Genomic DNA, 22,643 nt, shown 5'->3' with positions numbered 1-22,643 from the left:
AAAAGTTTCTCTGAACTTCTTAGATCTATAATTTGTTGCTTTTATTCTGTAAATATTTAAACCATTATCTCTTCACAGATTTATTCGGGCCCTTTTTCTCTCTCTTTTCATTCTGAGACTGATTTCACATGTTAGACCTTTTGATATTGTTTTACAGTTCTTCAATGCTCTGTTTTGTGTTTTTGAATCTTTTCTTAAATTTGTGTTTCAAAAGTTTGGATAATTCCTCTTGTTCTGTCGTCAAGTTCACTTATTCTTCTTCTGTGTCCCTTCTGCTGCTACGCCCATCAAAGGAATTCTTTCACATATTGCAATCTTCATATCTAGCATTTCCATTTTGCTCCTTTTTGTAATTTTCATCTCTGCTGAAATTCCCTGTTTATACATGTTATCCACCTTTTCCACTAGATCCTTTAACTTATTAATCATGTTCTTTTAAAGTGCCTCTTTGATAGTTCCAACATCTCTGGGTCTGGTTTTGTTGACTATTTTATATCTTCATGATAAATTTGTTTTTTGGTTTTTTTGCTTTCTTGTGTTGATTGTAATTATTGTTTGAATATTGGACATTCTGTGTAATAGAACATTAGATACTGAGATAAATAATATTTATGTGCAGAAAAATTTATGTCCCTTTTCTGGCAGGCCATTAGTGTAGGGTGTTTAGTATTAAGCATGTGGTTTGATCTCGGTTTGGTTTTTGTGGTTGCTCTAGTTACCATCAGTGTATCACAGGCTTCAAATTCTTCCAGTCATAGTCTATTGCAACTTGTGCCTAGTATGAGGCCTGAAGTGCTAGAGGGATTTTCTTAGTCTTCTTGCTCTACCCTCAGGTTTCAGCAGGCTCCGCAAGGAGGTTGCACAGAGGAGTTCTCTTGCAGCGTGCCTTGCCAGCAATAGACTGCTCTTGCTTTTTATTTGGACTCAGTCTTGTGGTGGCAGCAAGGGGCGTCTTAGTTCTCCTGTTCCCGCTTTAGTCTTAGGAGGTCCTGTGTGCTGGAGCCTCAGGGTGACGCTTTCTCAGTGTACCTGTCTTTCCCAGAGGCAGACACCTTCTGTCTCCTACATTAGGGTGCAGGTGGGCAGTGGTTGGAGGGCTTTCATTAATCCTTGACTATTTAGAATACAGTTAGTTCCAGAATTCTAGAAGTAGACTTTTGTCTCTCTCAGCAAAGATTGTACATATATTCTATATCCACAGCAGTTAAGAAGGCAAGTTGTTCTGATTACAAATAAACATATATGTATTTCAAGCAATAGACCTTGACTGTAGCAGTTTCTTTTAGCCATCTGTGGCTAAGTAATGGAGGAATTTCTGCATCATCAATGGTGATATCAGAATTGCTAAAGAAACATCAACTTTTTCTTGATGTAGAACTATATATCTACCGAAATAGAATGCACCTCACACTTTCCTTCTCTTCAGCCTCTACCTTGAGGAAGGGATTGAATTCTATACAGTTTTTGTTTTTGGAGCTGGGTTTAGCTCCAAGTGGTCTCTTTGGTGATATGTTATGACCTCATATGTAAACATTTACCAAAATAAATCCTAAATTGATTTCTTATGCTACTAGTTCATTTTCTTTTCTAGAATTATTATTTGAAGCTATATGCTTTCCTATTTTTTTTCTTGTTACTCTAGATCTAAGAATATATTTTTACCTAATCTAATTCTCAGAAATGTTTAGAGATGAACTGAAGAAGTTGCTCTGTGAAGTGACTTTTCAGAGAATGATTTGATATTCTCAAGGGTGCTGTTCTTGAAGTACAAGGAATATAAACTTCAGTTGACTGAAGTTATAGATTTACACATCTGTCCTAAGAGTTCTCCACATCTGTCTAGAAGATTGCATCTAATAAGCCCCAGTTATCCCTTTACAATGGGCTATCCCCCATCTCCCAATCCTCTAGCTTCTAGTCGTCTCTGTTTTCTTTTTCCATTACAATAAAAGTTCCATCTTATGTTATGTTATCCTACAGAGAAACAAGTTCAGTTTCTCTAGAGTCAAATAGAGACTAAATCAACTACCTTATTTCCATTTTCTTGTTTATGCTTTGAAGTCTGTATATGATGAGGTTAAGAACAGTACACTTTTTAGCTTCACGTTAGTTGGTGTAAAACTGTGGATGCAGGCACTTTCAAAATAATTTTAATTAGATATTTTTGGGAGTGGGTGACATAAGGTTTTGGAGGCATCGTGTCTCCAGAGAACTACATTCTGTCCTTATGTGTTTTGATAAAGGATGAAATCAAAAGTACATTGCCATGAGATTTTAGGTGGTTTTTACTAAAAATCTTTTCTAAAGTTAGTTAAAGTTGAGAAGTAGATGAAGAATAAATGAGAATTTCTCATTCAGGAGGGTAATTATGAATATATTATTTTAGTTCAAATGGCACTGGCAGTACTCCTCCCTGGCTTGCTCAAGGCAATATGTAAACATGTTTTATTAATTCTGTGCCAGTGGAGGAGCAAGCATTGGGAAAACTTAACTGCTAATTGAAATTCCCCAGACTATGGCTTTAGTGGTTAATGTAGTAAAGTCTCATTGATTGGCACTGTGACACTGTCTTCTTAATAAACTGACTTTCTAGTTAATATTTTACTACCTTCCACCTAAAGGAGAGTTATTCCTTTAACTGATATAAATTATAAGCATTTATCAATTTTATTCATCAATCTCAAATTATTTAATTAGATATTACTACTGTTTTAAATAGATATGAGTGATTTATTTATATGAGCTGTTCATTCATGAGCCTATTATAGAAATAAGGAAAGACTGTTGTTTTGTAAGATAAAATACGATCTTTAAGTAAGATGTATATTTTTCAGTTATCCTTATTTATGAATTTAAACCAAGCCATTTGCTACGAAAATTCTGTAGAATAAAATTTTAATCTTCATTTCCTGTAGAACATTTCTGTATGTTTGTTTGTGGTAGAGTGTTATATCCAAATTGACACTTCATTTCTGTCTCTTCTGTTAACGTAACTGATATAAGTTTTGTGCTATTAATTATAATAGCTTTAAAAAATAGATTTAAACTATGATGGTTTAATATCTTGAGTCCTTCCTAACCAGGTAATAAGATTATTTAGCTATTTTTACAGTCAGTAGTGAAAAAAATTGTGGTAGTAATGATAGTATTGAATTAACTGAGTTAACTAGAACCTGATGATAATTAGATGCAAGTTTCTTGTTTGATCTCCATCAGCACCTATCAGTTTTGTTTTCTTGTGTGGCCACAGACTACGTTGATAAAAACCAACCTGCTGAGCAGAAGTAACTGACTAGTTACAGCAAAAGTAACTGACCTGTGACAAAGCAATTAAACGTGTTCATTCTTGAGGGAATAGGGTAGAGTATAGTCCCCCCAAAATAGAAGATCCACCTTCACAGTAACCTTGGAGATACTTTTCATGACCCTTTTTTTTTGTTCTTAAAAAATTGATAAATTGGAACTTTATATGTCAAGAATTTGAGAGGAGATGTTGAACATACTCTAACAAATTTTTTGTTATAACACTCTGTCTCCCTTCTTAAGCTCTTCCTCACTGTTGCCATAGAATACTTTCTAATTTCTCAATATGGTCATGTCTCTCTATGAATATCCTTTGATGGCTCATCATCAGCTACATAATCTGACCCCTGTCTACCTTCATAGGCATATATCCTGTCCTTCTCATACTTTGTGTTTCTTAAGAACCTCATGGTGTCACACGTTTTGTCCCTTGCATGTGCTGTTTCATTTCCTTAGAGGCTCTTTGCCTTTATATTTGTGGCACAGTCCTCCCAGTAATTTCTTTCCCTTTCTTCCTCTCTATACATGAATTATCTGTTTATTCTCCTTGTCCTCTTTGCTATTGGGGTAGTATTGTTTTCCTTATTTATTTATATGAGTCAGCCGTATAGTAAGATTATTAACTCTTGAAATTAATAAATTTTATTTTTTTATTCTTCTATTGTTTATGATGTGAAGTAGTTTTAACCTCTGAGCGGTAAGATATATTGATGACGTACTGTTAATTTCCGTTGTTCTTCTGCTTAGGAAGTCCTAAACTAACACAAAACTTTGTATTTATTTATATTCTAATTTTTATGTAGCTTCAATTTTTACATTTAATTACTTAATGCATCTGGAATTTATTTTGTTGTAAGGAGCTATAAAAAAATCTTTACTCGATTTTTTCAACATAGTAAATCAATTGGCCTAGAATAATTTATTCAATAATCCTTTTCTCCATTGATATGTGATATACTAAGACTTTTTCTCCGCTGTCCTTTCTTTTCCATTAATCTGTTTCAGTTTTTTTCACAGTATCACATTATTGTTAATTTAAATTCATGATGTGTTTTGATAATATCGTGTATTTATTTTCTGTTGCTGTGTATAAAATTACCACAAATTTAAGCAGCTTACAACAACATCCATTTGTATCTCATTTATTATCAGTATCTGTGAATCAGCAGTCTGGGCGTGGGTTTCTTGGATCCTCTACTCAGGTTGCACATGGCTGCACTTAAAGTGTCAGCACGTGCTGTGGTTCCATGTAGGCGAGGTTTGGGGGTCCTCATCCAAGCTCATTCATATTATTGGCACAATTGGTTTCCTTGCAGATGTAGAACTCACAGTGGCTTCCATCTTCTTCAATGCTAACAGGAGAAAATCTCTTTGAATCTCTTCCTTTTTAAGATCTCCTACCTGATTAAGCCTCGCCCTTTTTATTTACTCACAATCAACTAATTTGAGATCTTAATTACATCTGGAAAATTCCTTTTGCCATGTAATATAATTTCAGGAGTGAAATCCATCATATCCACAAGGAAGGAACTATGCAAGAATGCACACAAGGGGGTTGGAATCTTGGGGGCCATCAGAATTCTACGTACCACAGGTGGGACAGGTCTTCCTTTGCTATTTATCTTTTTCAGAGTATTCTTAGCATTTTTATACATTTATTCTTCCAACTAAACTTTCTTGGCCAAAGAACAACTAAGCACTCTGTAATTCTTTCAAGTTTTCTGTACATTTGAAAATTTTCATAATAAAATATTGTAAAACAAGTAATCAAACAAAACAAACCAAAACCCGCCGACAACTTAACTAAGAGAGAGCTATCCCTGTCCCCGCCAGATAACAACCGAGCACCACTCCCTTTGGGATTTTATTTGGAATTGCTTTAAACTATAAACTGATTAGAAAAGAATGTGCATTTAAAATTTATTGAGTTTTCAAATATCTCACACATTCCTTGGAAATTAATTTTTGTTGTATCATACTTGTGATACTGTTATAAAATTGTTTTCATTATGTTTTCTAACTGGTTTTTGCTTAAATGTATTTTTAGTTTGTATCCAGCTGCTTTATTGAACTCTAATAATTTTCATTATTCTATTAGGTGACTATCTGGGGTTTTATTTGGAAGTCAGTCATCTGAAAAAATGAATTTTTTCTTTTAAATGGTTGATCTCTGACTTTAGTTTTATATTGTATTGCATTTGGCTAGAACTTCTTGATCTGGTGTTAAACAATTCTGATAACTGCAGTTTCTTGTTGCTGATTTTGTTTGTGAATGCTTCCAGTCTTTCATCATTATCATGTTTGCTGTTTAGTGATTTTTCTTAACATGTTGAATTAAGTATTTTTTTAAATCACCTTGAAAAAATTTCTGTTTTTTGGTCAAGGTCTTTACCTATTAACTTATTATACATGGATTGCCTAAGAATGGAGAAAAGGTGTTTGTTTTGTTTTTGATACTGTCTGCTCAAGTTTATATGTTAGTTTCAGAAAGAGCCTCAGGGGCACCAGAAAATCAAAGAATATGGAAAAATACAAAAGTCACAAAAAAGATTACAGTATGTGTGTGTATATAATGTATGTTATACTTTGTTGTAGTTATGAAAGTATTACTAAATTAACTTTTTTTGTTGGCCTTGATGGCAAAATGTCTTTAGTATCTGTTTTTGTTGGCATTTGAATTAGAAATCAGCTCACACATCTAACATGAACCTTTGTGCTTAAAGTTCTAGTCTGGCTCTAGTCTGGTAAGTTTTAAATCTTTTTTATGCAATCATGGAAAAAAATATGTTTCTGCTTGAAGCAGTTGTCAAACAAGCTTCTTTCATCGACAGTCAGACACAAGGCAGCTGAATGAGGCTGTTTAGTCTAGAGAAAATGCTCATGAGATTACAAGGTCACTGAGGAAATGTAATTATGCAGTTGATTCCAGAATAGTCTTTTGTAGTAAGGACTTTAAGAGTCTTAAATCATAATATTAATTTAAAAAATATATATATATTCCAAAATTAATCTCCAAAAGAAAAACAGCCCTAAATAAACTGAATTATTTAGTTTAATAATAAAATTATAATTATAAATTGTTACAATGAAATATAGTTTTAATTCACATTTATACAGGACCCTAAAAAAGCAAGTTTAATTTATTATTGGAATTTGGTCAATTCTTCCCAAATCACTATAAAACTTAATAGACCCTGTATATCTATATATAATTGTCTCCATTGGGAAATAAAACCTCATAGTAATTAGCTCATGTTAATTGAGAACGAAAGCAATTGATTGTTTAGCAGTTCCTTTACTTTTGTTATTCATTCCATTATGAAGCACCTCCTGTGTGCCAGTTACTCTTCTAGGTGCTGAGAAAACAGCAGTGAGCAAAACAGAGAAAACACCTGCTGTCATGAAGCTTGCGTTCTACTGGGTGAAACCAACAATAAAAATACACTAATGAATCTGTTGGATGATAATTAGTACTTTGAAGACAAATACAGCAGGATAAAGGGATATATAGTGATTGATGTAAAGTGCTATTTTTACATAGGTAGTGATGGAATCTTTTGTAGGATGATATTTGAACAGACATGAATTAAGCAAAGAAGCTAATTATATGATATAACGGGGAGAGTCAGAAGGAACTGTAAGTGTAGAGGCCCTGAGGTGGGAGTATGAATGAGGAAGAGAAAAGAAATCAGTGTCTGGAGCAGAGTGCACTGGGGAATGGTAGAAGATGAGGTCAGAGTGGTAGCAGGTTTGTAGGTAAGGAGGCAGGCTGGGCCCACTTAGATCAGGTGGGGTTTTTTTAGATGATGGTCAAGACTTGGGCTTTTACTTTGAAGAAGAGTGGACGTCTTAGGATAATTTTGAACAGAGGTGGGTCATATGACTTGTATTTAGAAAGGTCTGTTATAGGAGAATCTATGGTGGGGTGAAAAAAGAAAACTTGCTGCAGTCCTGGTTAAGCTGCTGGTGGCTTATACTAAGATGGTAGCAGTGTAGTTGCTGAGAAACTCGTCAGATTAGGGATTTCATTTTGATAGCAGAGAGTAGAGAATTTTTGATGGATTAGATGGGGGGTGTATGAAAAAGTTGCTCCCAGGGTTATATCTGAGCAACAAAGCTGCTGTTCACTGTGATAAGGGAGACTAGGGGGAGGGGTTCTTTGAGGCAGCATTGTTGTGCCAGTTGCTTTAAGTTATGTTATTTATCAAGCATTATTGTTAAAAAATATATTTCTAAAGAGACTGCAAGAGCTGGGAAAAAACCTTAGAGATACTCCATGCAACTCTCCTCTTTTATAGGAGAGTGAACTGTCGTGAGTTCCCTATACGAGAGGCCAGAGAGGAAAACTCTTTTGTCCATAGTCACGCTAGTTATTGCAAAGCCAGGACTGGATTCTTAGTCTCTCAGGATAATTTTTCTTTGCTGTACCATATGGTCTTGCCATATATAGGGCTTTCAAAATCTGAATGAGCTTTATTTTTATTATGTTTTTAGATTATTATAGTTTCAGATAGTATATTTAAGGGCAGTGAATTCAAATTATGTAGCAACTTTCCTTCTTTATATTCTCAAAAAAATGTAAATAAAATTATTCTACTCTTAGCATGAGCCGAGTTCTCAGTCTCCGTTCTGTGTGTTTTTGGTGAGGAAAACAGGACTGAGTTGGGCACAATGACTCACAAGCTTTTGGGTTGGAGCATAAATAAAGGTGACCTGAAAGCAGAAGTGTTGCAAGGGCGGGCTTGTAGGAATGGTTAATCCCAGATGCAGGCCATAAGGGGTTGCACTGTCTGTAGAGAATTAGAAAAAATAATAAAACCAATTAGAAGTCAGTCTGTTTTTTATCACCATGTACTAGCAGTTCTAAACAATGTTGGTTTTCAGATACTCCTTCCTGAAAAAATCTTTTGTTGGTCCAAGTTCTAAACAATTGCTGTTGTTACTTTTGAATTTAATAGTATATATGTAAGTTTCCAATTAGCACATCTTTATTTTCTGTTCTTTCATAACACTATATTGTATATAGAAGTTAATTCAGAGAACTGCCAGTTTTATAGTCAGCCGCAAGCTCCGCCTATCCCCCCCCCCCACACCTATGACATCAGCTACATTTAGCCTCACTCAAGAGTAAGTGTGTAAGTTTTTGGAATCCTTCTCTCTCCTTTCTGGCAAATTTCTATTTCCATCTCTCCTGTGGTACTGTATATTCCTGAGTGTAAGTAGTAGATTTGAAGTAAACAGTGATAGCCCAGTGATTGTAAAGATAAAGAACAGAACTTAAGTTCTTGGAGCATTTACTTGTGTTTAAAGCTTTTCAACTGGGGAACATGTGAAAGTTGCTGGAATTAATCCTAAAGAAACAAAGACTTGAAGAGTATTGCAATTTCTAAAATTTATTGTGAAATAGGTATTTTATGTAACTGTCAAACTCATCCTTATCATTAAGTTATTGCCTAGCTATTTGGGTATCTGTTGCTTCAGGAGAGAAACTTGAAATTAAAATTAACAAAAAATATACTTCAGTTGATTATGAGCAAAGATAAATCGACAAATTTAGATTTATTACCTATGGAACATGAATATACAAAGAAGATCAGTTTTAATGAATTCATTGACAAAGTTGCAGAAGTCAAAGCTCAAAACAGAAATTATAATGTAGCTGTCTCTTATGTACTTATATTTTCCTGTTTTCAAAACTTAATATAGTTAATGGATATTTTAATCTGTTACTTTTTCCTTCTTTTGTGATGTAAATTTTATTTTAAATTTTAAATTAAAAAATTTTTCTTTGAGGAAGATTGGCCCTGCGCTAACATCTGTTGCCAATGTTCCTCTTTCTGTTTTTTTCTCCCCAAAGCCCCAGTACATAGTTGTGTAGCATAGTTGTAGAGTTGTAGCTCTTCTATGTGTGATGCCACCTCAGCATGGCTTGATGGCAGTGTGTAGGTCCACACCCAGGATCTGAACTGGTGAAGCCCGGGCCGCCAAAGCAGAACACACGAACTTAACTGCTATGCCACTGGACCAGCTCCTAAATTAAAAATTTTTTGCTGGCATAATTATGTGTACAAAGTCCAATAAAAGAAAAATCTTACTATCTGTGTGTCTTTTCTGCATTGTTATTGTTTTTCATTTCATGATTATTATAGAAAATAATTTTGTTGTGTAGAGGAGCAGGTGTGGTAAAAAATAATCTGCTTTGGCTGTCCGATAAGCTACGTGTGCAACTGCTGGATAAGAGTTGGCCCTAAGTATGGGATCCTGTGTCATAGGTTTCTATAACACCAAAACGTTTTGTCAATTTAATCATAAAAGTAAATTCTCCACCATATTTGGTCATATTGCTTTCAGAAGAATGTGGAGACTTAGATTTGAAGAAAAAAAGAGCAATAAAAATAAGTAATGGTCAGGAATTAGATCTTACTTCGGTTAAAAGAATTGTGATTGTCGAATCTGGAAAACAAGTGACTATGCTTTGGGAAAGCAGAATTAACATGGTTAATCATTTTTTAGTTTATGAAAGATTTTTGAAGGGAATACTGTTTTTGATAGGAAAATTGCCAATAAGATAGTAAAAGGTAGGTAAGATGACTTATCCTATTTAGGATTGGCTCTTCATGCTGAAATTTCAGTGTGGAAGAAGATGCTGGCTGATTGGTTCTATGTAGTTTTTATATTTATTTGAGAGCAAGATGCTATTTCAGGTAATTTTTCAAAGCCTATTGCCATTCTTGCATTCTGCATGCCTCAACATAACTTTTTTGACTTGGCTCAGCTTCTAAATCTCAGCTTTTTGTTGTACTCTTTATCTGTATATTTCTAAATAACACAATTATACTGCAGTTTCTTGATTTCCAATTTTAGACGTGTCTATTGACATCTTAATGTGAGAGATCAGGATTTAGCCCTCTGAAATTCCTTCCCTATCTTTATGTTCCTTCCCCTATTATCTCCCAAAACTGTTGTATGACACTTTTTAAATTGAATCAATATTCACTATTTCCATGGTGACTATGTAAATATTATTTTCAGCTGAGTCATGTTGTACAGTGATTACATTTCTTTAGATTTTTCATAATGATTGCCTTGCTTTTTTTTGTCTTCAAATTTTTCCTTTAGATTTAATCAGCGTCTTGCTTACCTCATCAAATCCTAAAATCATCTTACCCTTTCTGGGGCTAATGGATATGAAAACAAAATAGAATCTCACCATCTGTCAGCATCTTGCCTACCTCATCAAGCCCTAAAATCATGTTACCCTTTCTGGGGCTGATGGATATGAAAACAAAATAGGATCTTACCATTTGTCACCTTTTGCTTTCTTTTAACCTCCTTATCCAGTGTAGATGGCACTTAGTGCTGTTTTTGTTAATAGCTTAGTCTCTCCTGTCTTTGTGTTTGCCTTGTGTTATGGGTATGCAGTTTATCTGCTCTGCTAATTTGTGATGGATAATATCAGGGATTGTGAGATTGCTACTTTCTAAGTCTTTTAAAAATATTCTGCTAAGGAGTGATTAGCTGTCTTTAGATTTAGAGAAAATTTCTTCAACCTTTAGGTCTCTTGTCTTGAGTTGTACCTCAAACTTAATTTAGAAAGAGTTGAAAGTTAGAGAGGCAGAAGCAGTAATATTTACTTTGTTTTCCCATTCCCTCCCTCCATCCTAGAGAAGAAAAGGAAGAAAGATTCAATGGGTTGGACTTGCTAGTGAGAGACAGGAGTCTTCCCAGTTGTAAGACATGTTTGGACAGCTCTGACTCCCAGTGTCAGCAGCAGGAGGGTATTTCCTGGAACTCTGGTAACTTTTCCATGAAGCTGCCATTCTTTCTTGGGAAAGCTTTGGTGTTAGCTTTATCCTGTCATTTGGTTGAAGTTAACGTGTGTAACCTGATAGGGGTTCTACCACTTCCATCTGTTTCTTGACCTTGCCTACTGGTCTAGGTGTTTTTTATTTATTTATTACAGATAATTTATTCAGTACTATCTTAACTCTCAAAATCCTTAAAATTTAAAAATGATATTGAAGGAGTATACCATTAGTGTTTTCAGATTGCAGATTACGTCCAGTATTTAAAAAAAATGGAATAAAATAGAAAACTAGCCAAGGGCATGATACTTGGTAAACGTAAGTGTTGTTTTGTGCAACTCCCATTTCAGTTATATGTGCGTGTGTTTACATGTTTGTAGTGGGTTTTCACATAAAGTATATTCACTAATTATGGTAAGAAAAGTTTGAGAAATGCTGCTTTAAACACAGAGCACACAGTAGTTAAAGTCACGACTCAAATTGTTTCTGAAGTCTAGGAAACATACTTTTGAGGTCTAGGGGAAATTGTATGTGGGCATAGGTGGGCATAGCCTCTGATTTTCTTTTATTGTAATGCTTTATGGAATTTCATGTTTCTAACCCTCTTTTTATCAGAGAAAATAGTCATCCCCATTTATCATCTAGGTCTAATGGACTCTATTTTTTTATAATTTTAAGTTATTTTATGAATAATTTGCAGATGTAAGAATAAACGAATAGTGGAACACAACGTTATTGGAAAATTTAGTAGAGATTTAAACATAGCACAATCAATTTTTTATTCCATACGTTCTTGGCTTAGGCAGTATATATACCCCAAATTGACAACATCGTTTGAGTGCAGCTAACCACTAATCAGTGGTCATGCATGAACATGGAACATATCCATCTTGTAAATATTAAGCCCAGATTTCAAATACATCTCTAATAGATTCTAGCTTATCACTACTTCTGGTTCCACTTAGATTTGTATCATCAAAATGCAAATACACCAATAATAAGCTTATTATTATCTCTTATTTTTTTTTGCATTTGCATCGTTAAAATTAAATATTTGTGAAAACTTCGATGCCTTGTAATTTGGTTGAAGAGAGGACCACCATCTCTTTTGCTATATAATTACAAAAGTTCTTATTTTTAGATTTATAAACACCAGTTAGAATGACCAATCCAATTAATTATTCATTTCTACATCCTCTCCTTCCTTCCAAATACCTTTGTATATGCACCTGCCTATAGCATTTATACACTTAAAAACTGTAGCAGGTAAATTATGATACACAAACATCATAAAAAAATAAAAAAATTTTGACACATTCTTTTAGCAAAATGGATGGTCAAAGTCCTATATTATTGTGGAATGAAGTCCATCCTGTTTAATGACTGACTGGATGAGAATATATTTCCTTTTTGTCCTTAAAAATATACGATTGAGTGATTGCAAATGAGCATCACAGATCTGTTTTGGGGTGATGAAAATGTTCTAATACTGGATTGTGTTGATGGTTGCACAACTCTGTAAATTTACTAAATATCATTGAATTGTACACTTAAGAATACATTGGTAGCTCAGTGATTTTTGAATTTGAGAAAAGTCATCTAAGATATTGTCATGTTTTCTTAAGAGATGATGTTAAAAAAAGATGCAATAATTTGGGCAATGCAGTAAGAAAACTGAGGGTTGGTATAATAGTTGTGATTTATTTAACTATTGCATCATTCTTCAGGTGATTCCATCATTCTTTTGCTTATGATTTTAGTTTTTTTTCTTAGCATTGTAGGGAATAATTGAAATAATTCCTAGGATGATAAAACAATAACATGTTTTGGGCCTGCCCGGTGGCTTAGCGGTTAAGTGCGTGCGCTCCGCTGCTGGCGGACCGGGTTCGGATTCCGGGCGCGCACCGACACACTGCTTCTCCAGCCATGCTGAGGCTGCGTCCCACAAACAGCAACTAGAAGGAAGTGCAGCTATGACATACAACTATCTACTGGGACTTTGGGGGAAAAAAATAAATAAATAAAAATTAAAAAATAAATAAAAAATAAAACAATAACATGTTTCAAGCTATACTAAAAATAAGGTCACTAAGCTCCCATAATATACCTTACATTAATGAAAGGGTCCACTGGACCTATATGGTAATTTAATTATGGCAATTTAGAATTAATTTTATTCTATTTTTAAACAGCTTTACTGAGCTATAATTGACATACAATAAACAGCACTTAATTAAAATGCACGGTTTGACAAACTTTGATATATGTATACAGTCATGAAGTCATCTCCACAATCAAGATAATGAACATAGCCATCATCCCCAAAAGTTTGCTGGTGTCACTTTGTAATTTCTCCCTTACATATCTCAGCCCCCGACCAAGAAACTGCTTATATGCTTTCTGTAACTATAGATTAGCTTGCATTTTCCAGAGTTCAAAAATGGAATCAAATGAGATGTATTCTTTTTTGTCTGGCGTCTTTCACTCACAGTAATTATTTTGAGATTCATCCATGTTCATTGGATGGTTCGTTCCTTTTTATTACTGAGTAGTGTTCCATTGTATGTATATACCACAATTTCCTATCCATTTTTCTGTTGTTGGATATTTGGTTTGTTTCCAGTTTTTTCTAGTTTTGAGCTATTAAAATAAAGCTGATATGAATTCATGTACAGGTCTTCGTATGGGCATATACTTTCTTTTATTCTTGGGTACATACCTAAGAGTGGAATGGCTGTATCAGATGTAGATGTATGTTTAAGTTTTTAAGAAACTGACAAAAATGTTTTTCAAAGAGGATGTGCCACACCAGCAGTGTATGAAGGTTCAGGTTGCTTCACATCCTGGCCAATACTTGGTATCATCAGTCAAATCACCAAAACTATATCGTCTTGATTACTTCAGCTGTATAATAAGTCTGAACATCAGCCCTCCAATTTATTCTTTTTTTTACGAAGTTTTGCCTGTTCTAGGTTCTTCGCATTTCCATGTAAATTTTAGGGTCAGTTTGTCCATTTCTACAAAAAAGCTTGCTGAGATTTTTTTTTAAATAAATTATTTTAGAATAGCTTTGGATTTACAGAAAAATTGCAAAGATGGTATAGAGAGTTTATATATACACCACATGATTTCTCCTATTATTAACACCTGACATTAATATGATATATTTGTTATAATTATGACCTGATATTGATATATTTTTATTAACTAAAGTCCATACTTCATTCTGGTTTCCTTAGTTTTTACCTAATGTCCTTTCTATGTTCCAGGATCCCATCCAGGATACCACATTACATTTAGCAGTTGCGTCTCCTTAGGTTCCTCTTGGCTGTGGCAGTTTCTCAGACGTTCCTTGTTTTTGATGACCTTGACAGTTTTGAGTAGTGGTCAGATATTTTGTAGAATGTCATTCTATTATAATTTGTCTCATGTTTTTCTCATGATTAGACGGGGATTGTATCTTCTTTTGAGGAAGACCACGGACATAAAGTGCCATTTTTTCACTTCATATCAAAGGTACATACTATCAACATGTCTTATCACTGTTGATGTTAACCTTGATCACCTGGCTTGAGGTAGTGTTTGTCAGGTTTCTCCACTGTAAAGTTGCTCTTATCCTCCCTTTCTTTGTTGTACTCTTTGGAAGAAAGTCACTATGCACAGACCACACTTAAGGAGTGGAGAGTTATGCTCAACTTTCTTGAGGGTGTGGTATTTACATAAATTATTTGGAATTCTTCTTCATGGGAGATTTGTCTCTTCTACCTCGTCTATTTATTTATTCAATCATTTTTTTTTCTGTCACTAAAGACTCATCATGAATGTTTATTTTACACTGGGTTATAATCCAGTTTCGGCCGTTTGAGGTGTTTTAGTTGGCTCCAGTGCCCGTTTGCCATTCCCCATTGTTGTGCTTTTTTTTTTTTTAAGTGCTTCTTTACTTTTTGGCACAACAAGATGCTCCAAGTTCATCATAATATTTCCTGACCCAATTCTAGAATTGGCCATTTCTCTTAAGAAGCCCTGGTTTCTTTTATTGGAGAATAGTATTAGAAACCAATTTCTGTACTGTAGATATGCTTGTTGCTAGGGGTATTATTGCTCCTAAGATGTGCCAAAATTTTTGTTGGGATTATATTTAATCAGTAGATGAATTTGGAGTGAATTGGCTCTGTCTTAAAAGTATAGAGTTTTCTGATTCATGAACAAGGTATATTTTTCCATTTACTTAAGGTCTTCTTGAATTTCTCTCAGTAATGTACGGTTTTAGTGTATAGGTCTTGCATATATTTTGTCAGATTTATCCCTAAGTATTTCACATTTTAATCTTATTATAAATGGAATTTAAAAAAATTTTCAACTGATGATTGCTTATTGCTGGAATGATGAGATGTAGTTATAAAATTTTGTATATTGATCTTATAGCCTGCAACCTTGAAAAACTCATTTATTAGTTCTGGTAGTTTTTTGTAGAGTCCCTTGGATTTTTTGTGTAAATAATCGTTTCGCCTGCAAATGCTCTTTTATTAGGAACATAAACATTTAGGATTGTTGTAGCCTTTTCATTTATTGACCTCTTTATCATTATGAAATGATCCTCTTTATTTCTGGTAATATTCTTTGCTATGAAATCTAATTAGTTTGATATTAAAATAGCCACTCCAGTGTCCTTTTGACTAGTGTTAACATGGTATGTTATTTATGTTAACATGTAATGGGCTTTAATTGTTATTTTTAAATGAATTAATAAATATTTTCCAACTTTTTAGTTTTAATATATATATATTTTTTTTTGGTGAGGAAGATCAGCCCTGAGCTAACATCCATGCCAATCCTCCTCTTTTTTTTGCTGATGAAGACTGGACCTGGGCTAACATCTGTGCCCATCTTCCTTCACTTTATATGGGACGCTGCCACAGCATGGCCTGACAAGAGGTGTGTTGGTGCGCGCCCAGGATCTGAACCCGGGCTGCCAGCAGCAGAGTGCGCACTTTAACTGCTATGCCATGGGGCCGGCCCCTAGTTTTAATTTTTAATATGGAAAATATTGGTAGATATAACCCACCTAAACAAAAGCTCTTTGGAAGTCCTCAGTAATTTTTAAGAGTGTAAAAAGGTCCCAAGGCCAAAAAACTTGAGAATTGCTAACACTTGCTGACACTTGTTGAATCAGTCTAATTTTGATTGGCCAAGACTGGGGACTAGTTAACCTAGACAAAAGGAATGCCCTGTAATAGTTGAGATTACATACTGCCTCCATCTGATGAAAAATCAGTGTGATTAATGAATATCACCAGGATGATAAATTACCTGTAGGATTAATGTCATCTATTCCTCTGTCAGTTTAGCAAATATAAGATGGTAACAATACCAAACTATTTAAGGTTTATTATCACATTAACCTTTTAGTGTAGGGATTAAGAGAACATACTCTGGAGCTAGACTGCTTAGGTTTGAATATGAGTTTTTCATTACCTAGTTTTAACACCCTGGGTACTTTACTAATTTCTCTGTGTCTCAGTTTCCCTATTTTCAAACTGTGGATAATATTAGTGCTATCCCATCTCATAGAGTTGTAAGGATTAAATGAGTTAATAAATGATATAACCCCTTAGAATAATATCTGACTCATAGTGAGTGCTATATAAACATTAGCTATTTGAGTGACAAAGGCTACCATTGGAGTTAACATTCATTACAGGGAATATTGCTAATACGTAGTGAGCTCTATAAATATTGAACTTAAACTCATTTTTAAAGTTTAAGTTCAGCTTAACTTTGTTGATTTATTTTATTTGTTTTCTCATTATGATTATCAAATTGCATTTTCGGGCCAAAGTTACTTTAATATAAAAACAACATCAAATTATGTAGCCTGGGTCATTTAATTGTCCTGCATGATTTATATGAATTTGATTCTTTTTCAGAATTGTTTTATTTTTAATCTAAGTACTGTTTCTACTTCTATAATTTCTACTTTTTATTAAATGTTATGATTTTTAAAGACCTATTAAGAATAACTGTACCATATAGTTTGTTTTCTATCCAGATGTATAGACAAATATCAAAATATATAATTTACACATATCATACTAGGAAGAATTATTTCCTAGTCAGTGTTGTATAACAGAAGTAATAATCAAGGAATGCTTGTTAAAGCTTAAACAGATGAGGAAGAAGTAAGTGAAATGAGTATGCTAGTAGGTCTTTGTCATTTGTCTTTTTCTTGTAGTTGTTCTAAAGAAGACTTAATGGAAAACGTTAAGTGTTTTTAGAGGCAGTTTTGAGTTTTGTAAATAATGATTTTAGTAATAAAATGTAGAACAAAAATTAATCACTTAAAGATTTATATTCACATTGGGGATAATATGTCTGTGCTTGTATGAAGTGAGAGTCTTTAAAAGCATCAGCAAAAAAAGAGTCTCTCTTTTAATTGTTGGTTAACCTGTTAATTGAAGGTACTGTAAAGTATACAATCACTTATTAATTCTTCATTTCCTTGGTGAGAACTAGGGTTCAGGTCACTATTTTGAGATGTGCCCTGAAAGATTCATATTCTCTTAAAAACCACTTTTAAGTAAAGATACCTATATTTTCTTTAGGTATGTGTAAATTATATTTCCATTTAAAGAGACTAAAGTTTAAAAAAAGGAAAAATAATCTGGAGATTGAGTTGTTAGGAAATTTTTAGACATGTGTAGCTTGGTGACTCTTTTAACCTTTCACATGTAAAACATGTTGTCTCAGGTTAAAGAACCCTGCTGATTTATAGTTATCATGTTCTGTGATTGTAACCTAGGTTTGTTTTCTTTTTCTATCTTCTTATTAACTAAGATGTAATTCATACTTTTTATTTCTCTAAATCCTTCTACCATGAATTTTTCCAAATAAATCATCAAGTGTAAGAAACATTAGATTTTATACAAGTTATTAGAAATTGTCATTCACTCCTATTTTCAGAAAGAATGGAGATTATGAAAATTTAAATTTGAAAGAAAATACATAAAATATAATGCATTAAGACAGGTAGCTTTTTCTTCTCTACGTCTCCCCCAATCATCTTGGAGTCATGTGTAGCTTTGTTAAGATCTTCTCTTAAATAAGTTCATTGAGTTTTCCCCATTATAAAGGTAATATATGTTTATTATAGAAAAACTTTGAAAATATAAGTAAACAGAAGAAAAATTATCTACATTTCTACTATTGAGTTATTGTTTTTTTCAATATGCAAAATCATAATAAGCCGTACGTGGTCTCTATTCTCCCATATCCCCTATGCTTTTTTCTTAGCACTTTATCACCTAAATGTCAAGGTCCTTCCTCCTGGATTGGAAGAAGCCAGCCGTCACCACTCCTCAAACAAACATCCAATAAGTGAAAACTAGATAGTTGGTTCTGCTGGTACAAAATCAAAATATACTTAAGCTTTGCTTCTGGTAATATTCAATTCTTTTAATATGATAAGAATGCCCAAAGTAGTCATTATTCTGATTCGAAGGTAACGTTGCCGTGTTTTTTTGTTTCTCTCTATGACTGGTTTTAAATGTAAAAACATAAATCTTAAAGAGTGGGAGTGAAAAAACGGGGATGGTTTTCATTTGCTACAATTTCCTGTGAGACATGACTCTAAACAAGGCCCATATTTACACAAGACAATATAGTTTTACATACAGTGGTGTATGTATTCAGCACATTTTGAAATTCTTTAACAGTCGTCTATATTTAATACTTTCATAGTAAATGTGTTTAATAATGCTAGGTGAAATTTGAAGTAATTTTAAAATAATTTTACAGTAGAAACACCAGTTAAATCAACCTTCTGGTAATAAATGTTGGAAAAAAATTAATTATTTTTGCTGCCACTGCAAAATCAATTGTGTAACTGTTCTTTTTAAACTGACTTTTACATTACTAAATTCTAAACACTACACTCCTGTAACTTGTCAGAAGCAGGTTTTGGTTAATAGATATTTTCAGTGATGTAATGGGAACTTTTGGCAGTGAGTCAGAATATAATGGACTGTGATTAATGTTTTAATAAGTACTTTTCTATTGCTCATGATGTAGAGGAGAAATGGTTTCCTGCTTGAATTGATAGGAGAATAGCAGGTGTGCATATAGTGTTTTTAAAAAAGAGTTGGAATATTTTTCTTAAAATAGCATTAATGTTTTTATATGGTTAAAATTCATTATCAGAGGAGATGCATATGTTACCACAGAAACCTGCAACTGATTTGGAAAAATAAAATTAGGAGATGATTACCGATTGCCTAATTAAATCTTTTAATTTTTAGCTTTTGTTTTCCTATGAAGCTGTAACTTGAAGTCTGTGTAGTTTGATCTTAGTTCTTACTATAAGATAAAAGGAAATCAGGGATCTGCTTAAATCATAGGACATGTGAGTTCTATGCCCCATTGTTTCTAAAACATTCACATTGTTCAAAAATTAAAAAAAAAATTTTTTAAACTTCTCTAGAAGGTTTTTCTCTTAAGGCCAAGAAGTGCAGATTGATAGTCAAATGGAATAGTGATCATGTGAGAATTCTCCATTGCAAAGGCTACAAGTTCAACCTATAAACTCAATAAAGTTCAGAAGTTTGGAAAGTTAAACCCGAGAGATTTTGTGTCAGCTTTGGAATCTGAGTAAGTGAAGACAAACCAGAAGAAATACTGATATGCTAGACTTACGGGGTTGGTTTACAGTTTTCTGGTTTTTTCATTTTTCTCAATTTAATTTTGGCAACTTATATGCAATAAGTATGCGTTATTTGTTGTAGGTAAAGAGTCCTCTGTCTCAGTAGATGTATTTCATTTGGGAATAGTATTGTACTACTGCAGATACCCTCTGCCTTATATTTGTTTTTGAAATATATGCAAAATTGAGCATTTGTCCAAATGTGCATTTTTCTGGGAGAAAGTTCATAATTTTCATCAGTCTCAAAGGCATCTTGATCCCAGTAAAGGATCTGGAGTAGTAGTTCTCAAACTTTGGTATACGTCAGAATCACTTGGAGGGTTTACTAAAACACAGATTGCTGGGTCCTGCCTCCAGGGTTTCTGGTTCAGTAGGACTGGAGTGGGGCCCCAGAATGTTCATTTTTAACAAGTTCCCAAGTGATGCTGATGCTGTTGATTGAGGGCTATACTCAGAACCACTGGTTTAGCTTTGGTAAGTAGCCTCCTAGACCTTTTCCTATTTTCACGTATAATGTATTTTTTACAAAAACGTTCATGCTATATTATTTTGTTACCTCTTTTAACTTACTATATTTTGACTGTCTTTCCATATTTATCTATAGCATCATTTAAAGTATTCCATATTATAATTTATTTAACCAGTTCTCTATTAGACATTTAGGTTGTTTTACATGTGTTGTTTTTATAAATTGATTGTTGCTAAATTTTTGCACAATCTTTCCATTATTTCTTTAGCAAAATCCCTGGATTGAAGGATAGACATGTTTCCAAGGCCCATTTGAGGCTAAATGACTTTTAACATCTGGCACTTGAACACTAATAAATATAATGACTACCACTTTAAAAGACACAGAAGAAGTTTTAAAAGTAAAACAAAAAAACTTGTTTCAGGAAACATGTGTTTCACCTCTCATTGGTTCAATAGTTTGCTTCTTTTTAATGATGAAAATTTGACCAGTAGATTTTTCTAAATTAAAAACATTTATTTCAATCTTTGTGACCACAATGAAATTTCAGGGGAGTAATAGCTTTTTTTTTTTTTTTAATTTTCAGAGATATTTGCCATGTTCCACTATTGGTATGTCACATACACATAGAGTTTACAACTTGGAGAAAAATTTATATTAGTAAATTTATGCCAGCATTAAAGAGCTATTCAAATTCAGTGACTGTTTTTTTAAAAAATTGTACTCTATGCCTTGAAAATGGCAAAACTATGGTATAGATTAATGTGGGGAAATATTTTTATCTATCTAGGGCTATAGTAAGAAAAATTAAATTGAGACATTGTTTTTGAATTTGAGAAAAAAATGAAATATGTATTCATTTACTTTGAGAATTAAGAAATAGGGAATATATATTAAATCTTTCTGCTGTAATATAAAACCATCCTGACAAACACCATCTTTCCCTCCCTGACTCAAAATAAAATACTAAACCCATACAGAGAAAAATAATCTGAAAGAGAGTTCTGCAAATGTGGTCATTGAAAGGTGTCCAGCGTTGGGGATCTTGGGTGCAGCAAGCCTGGGAATGGGTGAGGGAAAGAATTGACAACTGGGACACACATTGAAGCAGGCAGTAGGTCAAATATAGTCTGACCTGTTACATTGCCTGTTTCTAGAGCACATATTTGTAACCCGAATTAGCTCACATGTGAATTGTAAATAGGGGAATGATATCTATATTATGTGAAAGCCATTTTGGTTCGCATATGATTTTCCCCAGTAGGTAAATGTGTTGCATTACTGAGTAATAGCAGCTGAACTCAGATATACAGATACGTTAACACAGCTGAAGGCAGCAAGCTGCAGAAGAATGAATCGAGTCCTTACAGAATGTCCATTCTCACCATGTTCTTCCTTTTGGCTTAGTTTTGCCATGCACTATCTCTTGGAAATGCTCCTTTTGGAGTTGTCCTCAATTTTTGTGCATTTTGCCCTTGTTTTCATAACTTGGCAACCTTACCTCTTCCTTACAACTCCTTCTCATCAAATTACGTACGTTTTTTTCTTCCTTTATCATAAAACTTATGTTTACTGTATTATCTATTTATTTGGAATTTAACCAACCTTTTAAAGTAAACTGTGCTAGTACTTTTGGGAGGATTGTTAATGTTTTTGTTAGTGCTCTGATTATGACGTTTACATAAGTTTTGTGTGGGCTGCCTCAATCCTATTTTACCTATAATTTTTAAGTATTCTTTTTGGCAGAATGTGAGGTTTTTCAAGAACACTTATATCATGTTATCACAGAAATGCCAGTATAGACGTATAGGCCTCTGGTTCATTGAGTCAGAGTAGGCTCAGTCAGAAACAATTCAGCACTTGGAATTATTCACAGAGGGGTCAGAGGAGATGTGTAACAGGAGATCTTTTGATGGAGATTAAGTCTTTTTTTTTTTTTTTAAAGATTTTATTTATTTATTTTTTTCCCCCAAAGCCCCAGTAGATAGTCGTATGTCATAGCTGCACATCCTTCTAGTTGCTGTATGTGGGACTCAGCCTCAGGATGGACGGAGAAGTGGTGCCTCGCTGCGCGCCCGGGATCCGAACCCGGGCCGCCAGCATCGGAGCGCGCGCACTCAACCACCAAGCCACGGGGCAGGCCCAGATTAAGTCTTTATTGTGGACTTTAACCATAATGCTCTTCATTTGGCCCTACTCTCTGGTTACAAACCTCTAGCATTTAAAAGATCTCCAGTTATGCGATGAACTCATTACCTCAGGAATCACCCTTATTCCATCTACAGAGTTGTCGATTTACACATTCAAAAGGAGAACTATGTCTTCTGACCTGTTGTGGGGCCTTCTGAGATAGAATTCCTTTATCAGAGGG

General features: G+C 33.9%; 1 protein-coding gene across 2 annotated transcripts in view; it reads left to right on the top strand.

The window, feature by feature from the left end:
* Nucleotides 1-22,643, top strand: part of MNAT1 (MNAT1 component of CDK activating kinase) — a 179,457-nt gene that overhangs the window by 117,636 nt on the left and 39,178 nt on the right. Inside the window, exon 8 of one of the 2 annotated variants that reach the window (XM_087448411.1) lies at nucleotides 14,556-14,624. The exons of the other annotated variant lie outside the window; for it this stretch is intronic. Within the exon in view, the coding sequence (XP_087304537.1) occupies nucleotides 14,556-14,624 (69 nt within the window). The remainder of the gene's footprint in view (nucleotides 1-14,555; nucleotides 14,625-22,643) is intronic. 2 annotated transcript variants of the gene reach the window in all.

Source organism: Ceratotherium simum, chromosome 24, assembly GCF_057802395.1.
Source record: "Ceratotherium simum simum isolate JZ-2026a chromosome 24, ASM5780239v1, whole genome shotgun sequence".
Lineage (NCBI taxonomy): Eukaryota > Metazoa > Chordata > Mammalia > Perissodactyla > Rhinocerotidae > Ceratotherium > Ceratotherium simum.
This window is presented reverse-complemented; position numbering and strand designations above follow the sequence as displayed.